Source organism: Polistes fuscatus, unplaced genomic scaffold (genome assembly GCF_010416935.1).
Source record: "Polistes fuscatus isolate 324 unplaced genomic scaffold, CU_Pfus_HIC Scaffold25, whole genome shotgun sequence".
NCBI lineage: Eukaryota > Metazoa > Arthropoda > Insecta > Hymenoptera > Vespidae > Polistes > Polistes fuscatus.
In genome coordinates, this window is record NW_025113102.1 from 297,685 (window position 1) to 309,598 (window position 11,914).

Here is an 11,914-nt window from a genome sequence, read left to right on the forward strand (position 1 = left end):
TCGTTTTTTTGTAAATAGTCCTTAGCCAATGAAAATCAAGTTCCGCGAGTGGTGCATTGTTGATATACTAAGGAATCTTCAAGTACGATCGCGTTCTTATAATTCATTGGTTTAAGGTTGGTATCCTTGTGACGTATCCATGTTGTTTACGTCATTTCCGTTAAAATAGCGATTAGTTGTAATACTTGCGATAGCGTCCATTTTCTTTCGGCCATCTTACGTATATTATCGCGATATTGTGCGTTGAATTTATTTTTGTATTAGAATAGAAAAAAATTGAAATCCCTTAAATATAATAAATATATATATATATATAAAGACACACACGCATATATATATATATATGCATATATAAATATAAAAAAAAATATAAAAATCTTATAAAACAAACACCGTACGTTTTCTAATTCTAAACTATAGTTTTCATTTTCGCATACTCTACTCGCGTCGTCTATAATATTTATTTGTCGTGTGCTAATGCGTGGAATTTCAGAAAATTCTCCAACTCGCGCAATGGCGGAGGAATTGGATGTCGAAGCGATGCTGGAAGCGCCATATAGAAAAGGGGTAAGAAAACATTATTCCGAGGCTAAACGGTCTTTTATTTTTCTCTATATATATATACATATATCAATCTATCTTGTGTTCGAATTCCCGATTTGTTCTTCTCCTATTATAATTTCATTGTGTTGATGCAGTACGGTGCGTTCGTATTTTGAGCGTATTCGTCGTCTGTTAAGATTAAAAAAAAATAAGATTAATAATCTCTTTTTCTCTCTCTTTCTCTCTTTCTCTCTATATATATATAAATTTATATATATACATATATATCCTACTCCTCTCTCAATATATACATGTAGAACAAAGTACATCCTTGACTGATTCTATTCTATTGATCAATACCTCCATTTTTTGTACTTATAGATGGTACGTAACATGTACCCTCGCGCTCGTAGGATGTTCGGCAGCGAGTTCCTAGAATGCACTTGAAATACGAGGTATTAAGACAAGTCATCACTAACATCATTTCTCTACTTCTTTTATTTTATTTTGATGAAACATAATTTTGTTAATAATTAGGATGTAGCTAGTATCGCTATGGTCAAGTACTGCATTTTCAGGGAAGGAAGATTCTATATACATATTAATGATTTTTCAATATAATATTTAATATATTTAATATATTTAATATATTTACAATATTTAATATTATATATATATATATATATATATATATATAATTTTTTGTTGTCGTTGTTTTTTTCCAAAAATGTATAGATAATATATTATAATATATATATATATACAAACTATGGTTACTTAGCGATATACGACTTATGCCGAAGACGCACTGGTACAGAAACAATTTCTTACTTCGATAGGTGGATATCTATTTTCCTTGAGACACATTTTGTTCAATGTTCATTCTTTTTTCTTTACTTTCATACGTTATTGATAATTTATTTGTTCTTATTATTCATCTACATAATTATCTATCGACATACAACAGTTGATTACAGTATAAAACATCATTCATAGTTTATTTAAATTATATTAGATCTTTTATCATATATATATTATAAAAATCAGCATATGCCAAGTTTATTCCGGTCTCTGGTTATTAACACGTTCCGTGCCATGTGCATCACCGGTGGTACACGTAGTCATATTTATTTAATGCGCTAAACATCAAATGGCCTGAACGACAAGTCAGGCAATAATGGCTTGGCACGGAACGTGTTAACTGGTGTCTGAGGAAAACTTATTTTATTGTCTCTCTGTTATCTCTTCTTTTAGTCAAATTTAAATGATTAACATTAAATGAAAAGAAATGAAGATATAGCAAGGTATATATTTTGTATTATTAATACCGTACTCAATGAAATATTCAAAAACTATATGTTCATTATGGTGTAATTGTATTGTTGTATATTAGTAAATATATATGTCTTACTTTTATTAGTATGGAAATTATTTTTTCTATCTTTTTCTATCTCTTTTTTCTTCTTTTCTTTTCTTTTCTTTTATATAAAAATATTTCATAAAATTATATACATTGTTTATTATCATTGATTATTGCTCCTTGTATAAGGATACTATATATATGTATTATTGTAATATATACAGTATACCAAACCACAATATTTCGTATTTCATAAAGATACAAAATCGTGTATTCACATACTAAAACTATCTTATATAAATTTGATAAAACTTTAGAATCAATTCAATGGCCATTTAACATATTCCGTGCCAAGTTATTTTTGCCTGACTTGTCGTTCAAGCCATTTGATGTTTAGCACATTAAATAAATATAACTACGTGTACCACGTGTTAATCATATAAATATATTTGAAACTTATATCTTTATTCTATTAATTTTTCAAAAGTTGCATAGCAGCGTTCACATGTGAATACACGTAGAGTAGTGTGGTCTTGGTATTAGAAATATTTTCATATAATATTACCTTGTACAGCGAGACATAAACACATGGTAAACTGGTGTGTAATGAAAAATGTAAAAGATAGAGTAATGCACAGATGAACATGTTTTCAGAAAATACACATTCATAATAATGTTATCGTCTATTTAAAAAAAAAAAAAAATAAACAATACACGCAAAGGTCTTATTTTTAAATTGAGAAGTTCTCTCTATAAGTTATATATATTTTATTTCAATATCTTGATCTCTAATCTAAAAAATAACTTTTTAATATTAATTAATATATCAATATGATACAAAAGTGTAACGCAGGAATGACCATTAATCATTTATATATTTCATCGTGGAGTAGCTATTATATTAAGCATGCAAGGGCTTTAGGCTAGCAATTAGGGTTCACATCACGTGTTACATTAAAAACGTACTGTCTTTGATGAGGGCTCTCTTTTACAGAAGAAAAAGGATGTGTGGTTGGCCATTGGTAGTTTAAGACCAAGGCATGCTCAACCCAAGATTGCAATGCTTTCCTAAAACCCGATAAAACTATTGGTAAGTCTGAGCAAGGTGTATGCGAACGACTCGCAACACTAAGCTCACCCCGTCTCTCTTGTTCTCTATTGCTATCCCCCTATCTCAGCCGCCCTGAGACCGCTAAAGTCTGCCTGGAAAAGACAAAAGAGCACAAGAGTTGTACCACCATCCGGCAATCATCTTTATATTCGCAAAATTTCGTGCTCTCAAGGGAGAATGAATTATCAACGTTTCCATTACTAGCAAAAAGTCAACTTAATGTTACATTTAAGTTTTTATAGCTACTGTCTCAATTCAAAATGTTGTTGAACATGCACAAAACTCATTATTATGAAACCTACTAACGTTCAATGATTTGCTTTTTGTCCCCTTGTTCGCGCGACCCTGCCACATCGGCTGGCTGGCATGGCATTCAACTGTTTGCTGTTCGTAGGAGCAGGACTCCTCATCCAAAGACAAGTCCTCCAAGGAAAATGAGTCTAGTCGCAAATCATCCGGGTGAGTTTTACAAAATATCTTTTTTATCATCACTATTATTATCATTATTATTATACCATCATTTTTTACACTTTTATACTAATTTTCTTAAATACTTTGTACGTAAGGTATAGTAAAAAGTATTTTCTTTTACGTATATCTATGTTACTTTTAACATCAATTTTTTTTTTTTAAGATGGCCAATTAGCGCATCTTAATAATATAAGTTTTTATTACGGCATGTAAAATGAATAGGTTCTCTTTTAAAAATTATTATAGTAAAAGTGAAAAAAAAAATAAAAAAGTATTCTTTTCGACACAAATTATTCAGCAGATCACAAGTTTAATTAATGCAATATTAAAGATGAATATAAACTTATCTTAGCAATGGCCATTTGAAGTTATATTCTCTTTGTTATAGAATCCATTCAATTAGTGTAAATGCGGTTATTTTGATAATTCCAAAGGTTAGTCTTCTAAATGGTAAGTACATAGGACCAAGAATAATTGAAGATAAATTTATTTACAGTAAGTGGTCATTTGTATTTGAACTAAAAGAAAAAAAGAAAGAAAGCAAAAAAAAAAAATAAATAAATAAATAAATATTTAAGACACAAATCGAATCTCAATTTTATTGTAGGAACAATACAATGTTTCCATCCAAAAAGATAATAATTTTATTTATAAAAGTATTATTCATAAATATTGCTATATTTAACCCCTTGCACTATAACAACGCGTTAGAAACTTGTGGATATGATTTACAGCCCAAATATAAGAAACACAGATTCTACTCGTTGTAAATCTTACGGACCAAACATAGGAAGCAGGAAATAATGCATTAAATATATAGCACATAATTCTGTGTATTAAATCATAGTGCAAGGAGTTAATTATATTATTCATAATAAATTCCTTAAAAGAAAAAGAAAACTTAAATTCAAAGATATGAAAATATGAATATATAAAATTACCATATATTTAAGATTCCATTTTTTCTACGTTTTAATTCACATAGTATCCTTTATTGCGAAGAGATAAAGCAGAATATTGTACATATATATATACATGAAAAATAAATTCATCATTTACTATCATAAGTGTGTTGTATATTTTATTCATAGATAATTAAACACATATATATTTATTAATATATATATATAAATTAAGAAATATTTGAAATAAGAGAGAATAATATAGAATATAAAAATAATTAAATATTTAATTTATTGTATACGCAAAGAGAGAGACACATGTTATCTCATTAAATATCATGTTTGCATATTATACTTCTCTCCCCCTAATTCTGATGTTTCTGTTTTTAGGAAAAGCAAACACCGTTCTCGTTCCCGTTCACGATCTCGCGACCGCCGAGACAACAAAGACCGCCGTGATCGGGACAGGGACAGAGACAGGGACAGAGACAGAGACAGAGATAGAGACAGGGATCGTGACAGGGATAGAGACAGGGATCGTGACAGGGATCGTGACAGGGATCGTGAACGTAGACGAAGATCCCGATCGAGAGATAGGCGGGATCGTGACCGAGACAGAGATGGGGATAGAGACCGTGACCGAGATCGAAGAGACAGAGACAGAAGAAGAAAAAGATCTCTTACACCTATCACATTACCTAGAGCTCGACCACCTTTTGGTAAAGGTGTTAGTCCTCTTGGCATGTAAGTATTTTCATTAGAATCAAATTTCATTGAAGTTTTCAATAAGAATTTAACACTTTATTGATCGCTCGTAGTTGAGCAATCGAAAAGCCAATTAATAGGCTAGCGGTCGTAAAGCGCTGGCAATCGAAAAGCCGATAAATAGACTAGCGGTCGATAAAGTGTTATAAGTTAGAGTAATATTTTCTTTTAAATCAATTATTTGATAGAGAAATTATTTTTTTAGTAGAAACGATGATCTGACACCCGAGGAAAGAGATGCTCGAACAGTATTCTGTATGCAACTGAGTCAACGGATACGTGCACGTGACTTGGAAGAATTTTTCTCTAGTGTTGGCAAAGTTCAAGATGTTAGACTGATTACATGTAACAAAACTAGACGATTCAAAGGAATTGCATATGTCGAATTTAAAGATCCTGAAAGCGTTACACTTGTAAGCTATTTTTTTTGTGATTTGATAATTTTATTTAATGTTTTTAATATTTCTTATTATTTTTATTTAGGCGCTTGGATTATCAGGTCAAAAGTTACTTGGCGTTCCTATAGTAGTACAACACACTCAAGCAGAGAAAAATCGGATGGGTAATTCTATGCCAAATTTAATGCCCAAAGGACAAACAGGACCTATGAGATTATATGTAGGTTCTCTTCACTTCAATATAACAGAAGAAATGCTTCGTGGTATTTTTGAACCGTTTGGAAAAATTGATAACATTCAATTAATCATGGATCCTGAAACTGGTAGAAGTAAAGGTTATGGCTTTTTAACGGTAAGTTTTATTTGCGTGCAAACCGTATTATAAATTTATATCTCTTAATTTATATCTCTTAATTTATATTAATTAACTCATACAAATATATTTACAGTTTAGAAATGCGGACGATGCTAAGAAAGCATTAGAACAATTAAATGGTTTTGAGCTAGCTGGTAGACCAATGAAAGTTGGAAATGTAACAGAACGCACTGATTTAATTCAAGGTCCCTCACTTTTAGATACTGATGAATTAGATCGAAGCGGTATCGACCTTGGTGCAACTGGCAGGTAAATTTATAGCGAAACAAAAATATATATGCATTGCATTATTTAATATCATTGTTGTGTTTTCATAAATATATGTTCTTATACATTTAATTAAATTATTCAATGCTCATTTTATAGATTACAATTAATGTTCAAATTGGCCGAGGGTACTGGTCTTGAAATACCTCCAGCAGCAGCTAATGCATTAAATATGGCACCTGTTATCTCTGCTCCACCACCACCACCGCAAGCTGCACCACCAATAGCCACACAATGTTTCATGCTATCAAACATGTTTGATCCACAAAAGTAAGTATATTTTATAACTATACATTGATTAATACACGAACAATTTGTAGAAGTTTAAGAATAAAGAAAAAAAATAAGTTAAACGTTTATTTAATAATTGTACGAAGCATACATAAGTAGATCCAGTTGGAGCACTTACTTTTACTGGAGGAACAGATATGCAAGATTAAATAAATATACCATTTTTATATCGCTACATAAATATAATGTTAGTGATAGAATGGGTTATCTAACATTAAAACTTTTAAAATAAACGTGAATGTGTATCTATTTTATTTTTAAATCATTCTCTATAAAAAAAAAAAAAAGAAAACAAAAATCTAATATTAATATGTTTCTGTTACAGTGAAACAAATCCAAATTGGGCAAAAGAAATACGTGATGATGTAATAGAAGAATGTAATAAACATGGGGGTGTACTACACGTATATGTGGATCAAGCATCACCACAAGGAAATGTTTATGTTAAATGTCCATCAATAGCAACGGCAGTTGCTGCAGTCAATTCATTACACGGCCGGTGGTTTGCTGGTCGTGTTATAACTGCAGCTTATGTACCAGTTGTAAATTACCATTCTCTCTTCCCAGATGCTATGACTGCTATTCAATTATTGGTCCCAACTGCACCTCGGCGGGGAATATGATCTCAAATGAATCAGACCACTTAAAATGTACATTTTTTGGTAGCATTACAATAACTGTGCTGATATCCTTCTTCTACTCCTTCTCCTCTCTTTCTCATTCTCCTTTTCCTCCATTTTCTCTTTCCCTTACAAACAAACCCCGCTTAAGAAAAAAAAAAGAAAAAAAAAAGAAATAGAAAAGAACAAAAAAGAAAACGTTTTTTAATATTCTTCAGTATATTAAATTAAGTATCATTTGTGTTTAATCACTTGCAGCACTGGCCATAAAAAAATTCACCGATGCGTGCCATGCACGTCGTTTTTGTTTCTGTAATAATTTCATGACTACGTACATACCACGTCGTTGGGGATTCTGTGACAAAAGCATTACGACGTGCGTGACACGTTTTTCCAGAGCAAGTGGTTATTAACTGTATAATATTTTTGTGCACAACTAGTTCTCTCATATTTTAAAAATCTTTAATATCTAAGGATCATATATTTCATTTATTATTATTATTATTTTTATTTTGTTACTAGTAACCAACAGCTGTGTACAGAATAATAGGATTTAATAAAAAAAAAAAAAAACTTGTACGTATTATTACGTTAATCTGGAAAAATATAGCATTTAAATTTAAAAATCAACACAATGTTAAGTTGTATATCATCAATCGTCTCACCATATTATACCAACCCCAATGATGATAGATTTTCAAGTAATAATGAAGATTATTAAAAAAAAAAAAAGGTTTGGCGAGATGAAAGTGATAAATCATAATCGATGTATATTATTCTGGTCAAAAGTTATTCTGGTCATTATACGTCATTGTAGAAAATCATTTGTGGAGATTTCCAAATTATCGTGTTAAGTATGTGAATAATATATATGTATACATAAACATATTCTCTGATAAAGTATTATTCTATATACGAATTTAGAAAATTATTATTAATCAAAGTTAAGTAAGTTATTATATATATTAGTAGAATTTACATAATTATTATATTAAGAATTTATAATGAAAGACAAAATCTGCCTTTGAAAGATTGAATCTTCGCAAATTTTATATGACCAACTGATATAGGAAAAAAAAAAATACAATAAATAATCTCTATACATAGTACAATTCTATATGGATGTTCATACATGTAAAAAAAGAAAAAAAAAAGACGCAACGTATTTTAACAGTATAAAAAGTAATATTTATCGCTCATATTGTAAGTATCAGTAAATTTTTCAAAAATTTGCTTATATAAAATACAGTTATATTATCGTTAAACTATGTATTAGTAGTGTTGTTTTTTAATTGGATAGAATTTTATTTAATTATTATGCATACTTGCAAACGTATACATTAAATAATGAGTTCGATGTTAATTAGACAAGTTAATGGCTTCAATATTTTGTCGATATAATTAAGTCATGATTAAATCATGTAATTCATGTAAATATGTAATAGTCAAAAATGCTTCGACTTATTAAAGATTATACTTTCAAATATAAATAAATTTTTATAAATGATATATATATATATTACATTAATATTTTCATGTTATAAAAATACTCCTTTCTTTTTTAAAAATGTTAATGTGAACATTTTTTAAATTAATAAAATATTATAAGATAATCATATTGGTTTAAATATACTTTACATAATTCAATTTAAAATTCTACTTTTGTGTATGTATTTTTTGTTTAAATATTTGTATATCTTATATTATTTTATGATCAAATAATTTATTAATTACGTAATATAAAAAAATAACTTATTTTACTTTAACAATTTAACAATTCATATATTTAATTTAAATTTCGCGCGAATAAAAATGGCGCATCAAGTAGCCAATAACCACCGTACTTGCAGCACTCCATTGCATGATACAAAATTTACCATTTTTACATACAATTAGTCTTCCTATATCACATTTTACTTTAAGGTTAAACATAAATCAAATTGTGAAAATATATTTTGAAATTCTCTTAAGAATATTTATAAAATAAATAAAAATTTATTTACTGTAATATCACGTTTATAATTGTCATATGTTATAATCATAGCATGCACATATTTATAAACATATTTACATGATACATGACATATTAACATATATATATATGCATAGAAGGAAAAGAAGTATACAAAGTAAATACTGTATATTATCTGTAGGTTATTTTATTAAGGTATTCCCTTTATTTTTTTAATATAATATTATCTTTTAAAAATATCTATATATTCTATTATAATTGTATTACATAATACTCTGTTTGTTTTCATTTGTAAATTCATTTGTAAATTATAAATAACCTACATTATTTTTTAAGAATGTATTTGTTTATCTCGTTTATTTGATTACAGCAACGATGTCTGGAGAACAATTTTCTTTAATATGGAATAGTTTTCCAAGAAATTTATCTTCCGGTTTATATACTTCATTCATTGACGAGCAGCTTGTCGATGTAACTTTGACAGCCGAAGGACAAATTTTAAGAGCACATAAATTGATATTATCAGTTTGTAGTAGTTACTTCAATAGACTTTTTAAGGTAAATCATAAATGAAACAAATATTAATGACAAAAGTTTTCCTATATTGATTACTATTAATACAATTTCTTAGATACTTCTAATAATATATTTATATCGTAGGAAAATTCTTGTAAACATCCAATTGTAATATTAAAAGATGTCAATTATCGTGACTTATTTGCCATACTTCAATTCATGTATCAAGGAGAAGTTAGTATTAAGCAAGAGGATATTAGTAATTTTTTAAAAGTAGCTGAAATATTACAAATAAAAGGATTAACTAAAGAAAGAAAGGAGGTACGTTGTTATCCTAATTAATCCCTTGCACTATGATTTAGCATGCTGGGTTGCATGACATTTGGTGCTATACTTTTTGCTTTTTATATTTGACCTATAAGATTTGCTACGAGTCGGACTCATGTTTCTTATGTTCGAGTCTTAAAGTGTATCATGAGTCTCACCTGTTATTATAAAGTAAAAGGGATTAAATATTACATCAATAAACTTATCGTTCCTTGGTTTTAGAAAAAAGACAAAAAGTTGGATGATAACAATGAGAAATCAGATTGTTATTTTGAAGATATTTATCAGTGCAATAAATTAACAGAATCTTTGAGCGATAAAGAGGTACAAAAAGAAAATACTATTCTTCCTTCCTCGGATTCTGTAATACAGAATTTAGATATTATGGAAAGAAATGTAACTAATGAAATTCCATATTCAAACAATGTTATTTCTAATACGGATTGTAATTCTGAAAGAGCATTATTTATTGAATCATCTAACGATCAGACTGCAAAGGAACCTCTTGACTGTAAAAATGTTATTTCTAATACAGATTGTAATTCTGAAAGCGCATTATTTATTGAATCGTCTAATGATCAGACTGCAAATGAACCTTTTGACTGCACTTCTAACATAAATCACGAGGAAGAAATGCAATATGAATCCTCTAATTATATGGCTGATACGGATGTAAAACCGATGCATAAATCAGATACACCAAATAATGTGTTTTGTAATATTGAGAATATAGAAAAATCAGGTAACAAAATAAAATTATTTACAATTATGCTGCAATTCAAATTGATATTATATATGATTTATTTAAATTGTGAGATAAATGAATTAGATGCTTGAAAGTAATTTCATTTAATATTACAGGTTCAGAATCAGATACGCAATTAAAATCTGCTGATGAATCTCTTGGTATGTGTTTCAACTTGGTGTATGTAAAATTTCTATGCGCAATAATTCTATTATTTTTTCCCTATTGGAAAAAAAAAAAGAAAAAAGTATTTAATATCTTGACTGTATATTAATTCTAAAATTTTTACTGTACACTTTTAAGAATAATTAAATTCATAATTGATTTAATAAATTCTCTTTTTGAATTAACAAAATCTTATAGACTGTTATACGTAATATTATTATTTTTACATGTGTCTAATGAATATGTATAAATGTACTAGGTATAACTAATACAGTGATCGAAGAACATAACAACTTGAGATATGACGCAGCTAATTGTGGCAAAAAGCATGGATATAAAAGAGGTAATCGTAGTAATACGTTGTCACCAGAAACAATATTACGAATAGTTTCAGAAATAAGACCAATATTTCACATGGAAAAGGGTAAATTAGTGCAGACTTATTCATGTCCTAAGTGCCTTCGTAACTTTACACGTAGAGAAAATTTAAAATTACATGTTCGTTTTATACATGGTCCACTGGAAAGTCTTACGTGTAAGCTTTGTGGTAATAAATATAAAAACAGCAACAGCTTGCGTGTACACTCTTACCTTTATCATAATTCTAAAAGGAATAAACATAATAAATCGCTTGTAAATGATAGTATATAGGAATGGAGAAGATTACACATATTTTTTATATACTACGATAATTATAATAATAACTATTATTAAGATATATATATATATTAACTATTATTATATATATATATATATATATATATATATATCTTAATAATAGTTATTATTCTTAATAATATAATCTTAATAATATAATTAAATATATAATATATATATATATCTAGTTATATTATAGGAATTATTATAATTGTTACTTAAACTTGTTATACAATTCTATTATAAATATTTCATTACTATTCGTATTTAGTAATAATAAATTTATATAGAAATAAAAGATGATATGTATATTTTCAGTTTTTCACCCTACTAGCATTAACAATTTATTTATTTTAATTTCTCTTTAAAGACATTTTAAATATAATGTGAGTTATACTATAATAAAATGTACAAAATAATAAACAATT

General features: G+C 28.1%; 2 protein-coding genes across 9 annotated transcripts; both read left to right on the plus strand.

The window, feature by feature from the left end:
- Positions 1-152: 152 nt before the first annotated feature.
- Positions 153-7,172, plus strand: LOC122518590 (RNA-binding protein 39). 5 transcript variants are annotated; one of them, XM_043637609.1, is made up of 10 exons: positions 378-394; positions 494-567; positions 925-998; positions 3,409-3,473; positions 4,778-5,131; positions 5,358-5,565; positions 5,636-5,902; positions 6,000-6,175; positions 6,293-6,463; positions 6,810-7,172. In XM_043637609.1, exons 3-10 carry the CDS (start codon positions 981-983, stop codon positions 7,105-7,107), a joined length of 1,557 nt encoding a protein of 518 aa, XP_043493544.1. In that variant the 5' UTR covers positions 378-394; positions 494-567; positions 925-980; the 3' UTR covers positions 7,108-7,172. The 5 variants fall into 5 exon arrangements, with proteins under 5 accessions (XP_043493543.1, XP_043493541.1, XP_043493540.1 ...); XM_043637608.1 differs by lacking the exons at positions 378-394; positions 925-998 and adding an exon at positions 153-238; XM_043637607.1 differs by lacking the exon at positions 925-998 and having other exon boundaries at positions 354-394.
- Positions 7,173-9,016: 1,844 nt separating this feature from the next.
- On the plus strand, positions 9,017-11,538 carry LOC122518502 (GDNF-inducible zinc finger protein 1-like). Of its 4 annotated transcripts, XM_043637469.1 has the most exons (7): positions 9,017-9,233; positions 9,447-9,634; positions 9,737-9,913; positions 10,142-10,661; positions 10,781-10,825; positions 11,089-11,172; positions 11,224-11,538. In XM_043637469.1, the coding sequence occupies exons 1-7, from the start codon at positions 9,176-9,178 to the stop codon at positions 11,478-11,480; spliced, it is 1,329 nt and encodes a 442-aa protein (XP_043493404.1). In that variant the 5' UTR covers positions 9,017-9,175; the 3' UTR covers positions 11,481-11,538. The 4 variants fall into 4 exon arrangements, with proteins under 4 accessions (XP_043493404.1, XP_043493403.1, XP_043493405.1 ...); XM_043637468.1 differs by having other exon boundaries at positions 11,089-11,538; XM_043637470.1 differs by having other exon boundaries at positions 9,018-9,271; positions 11,089-11,538.
- Positions 11,539-11,914: the final 376 nt, after the last annotated feature.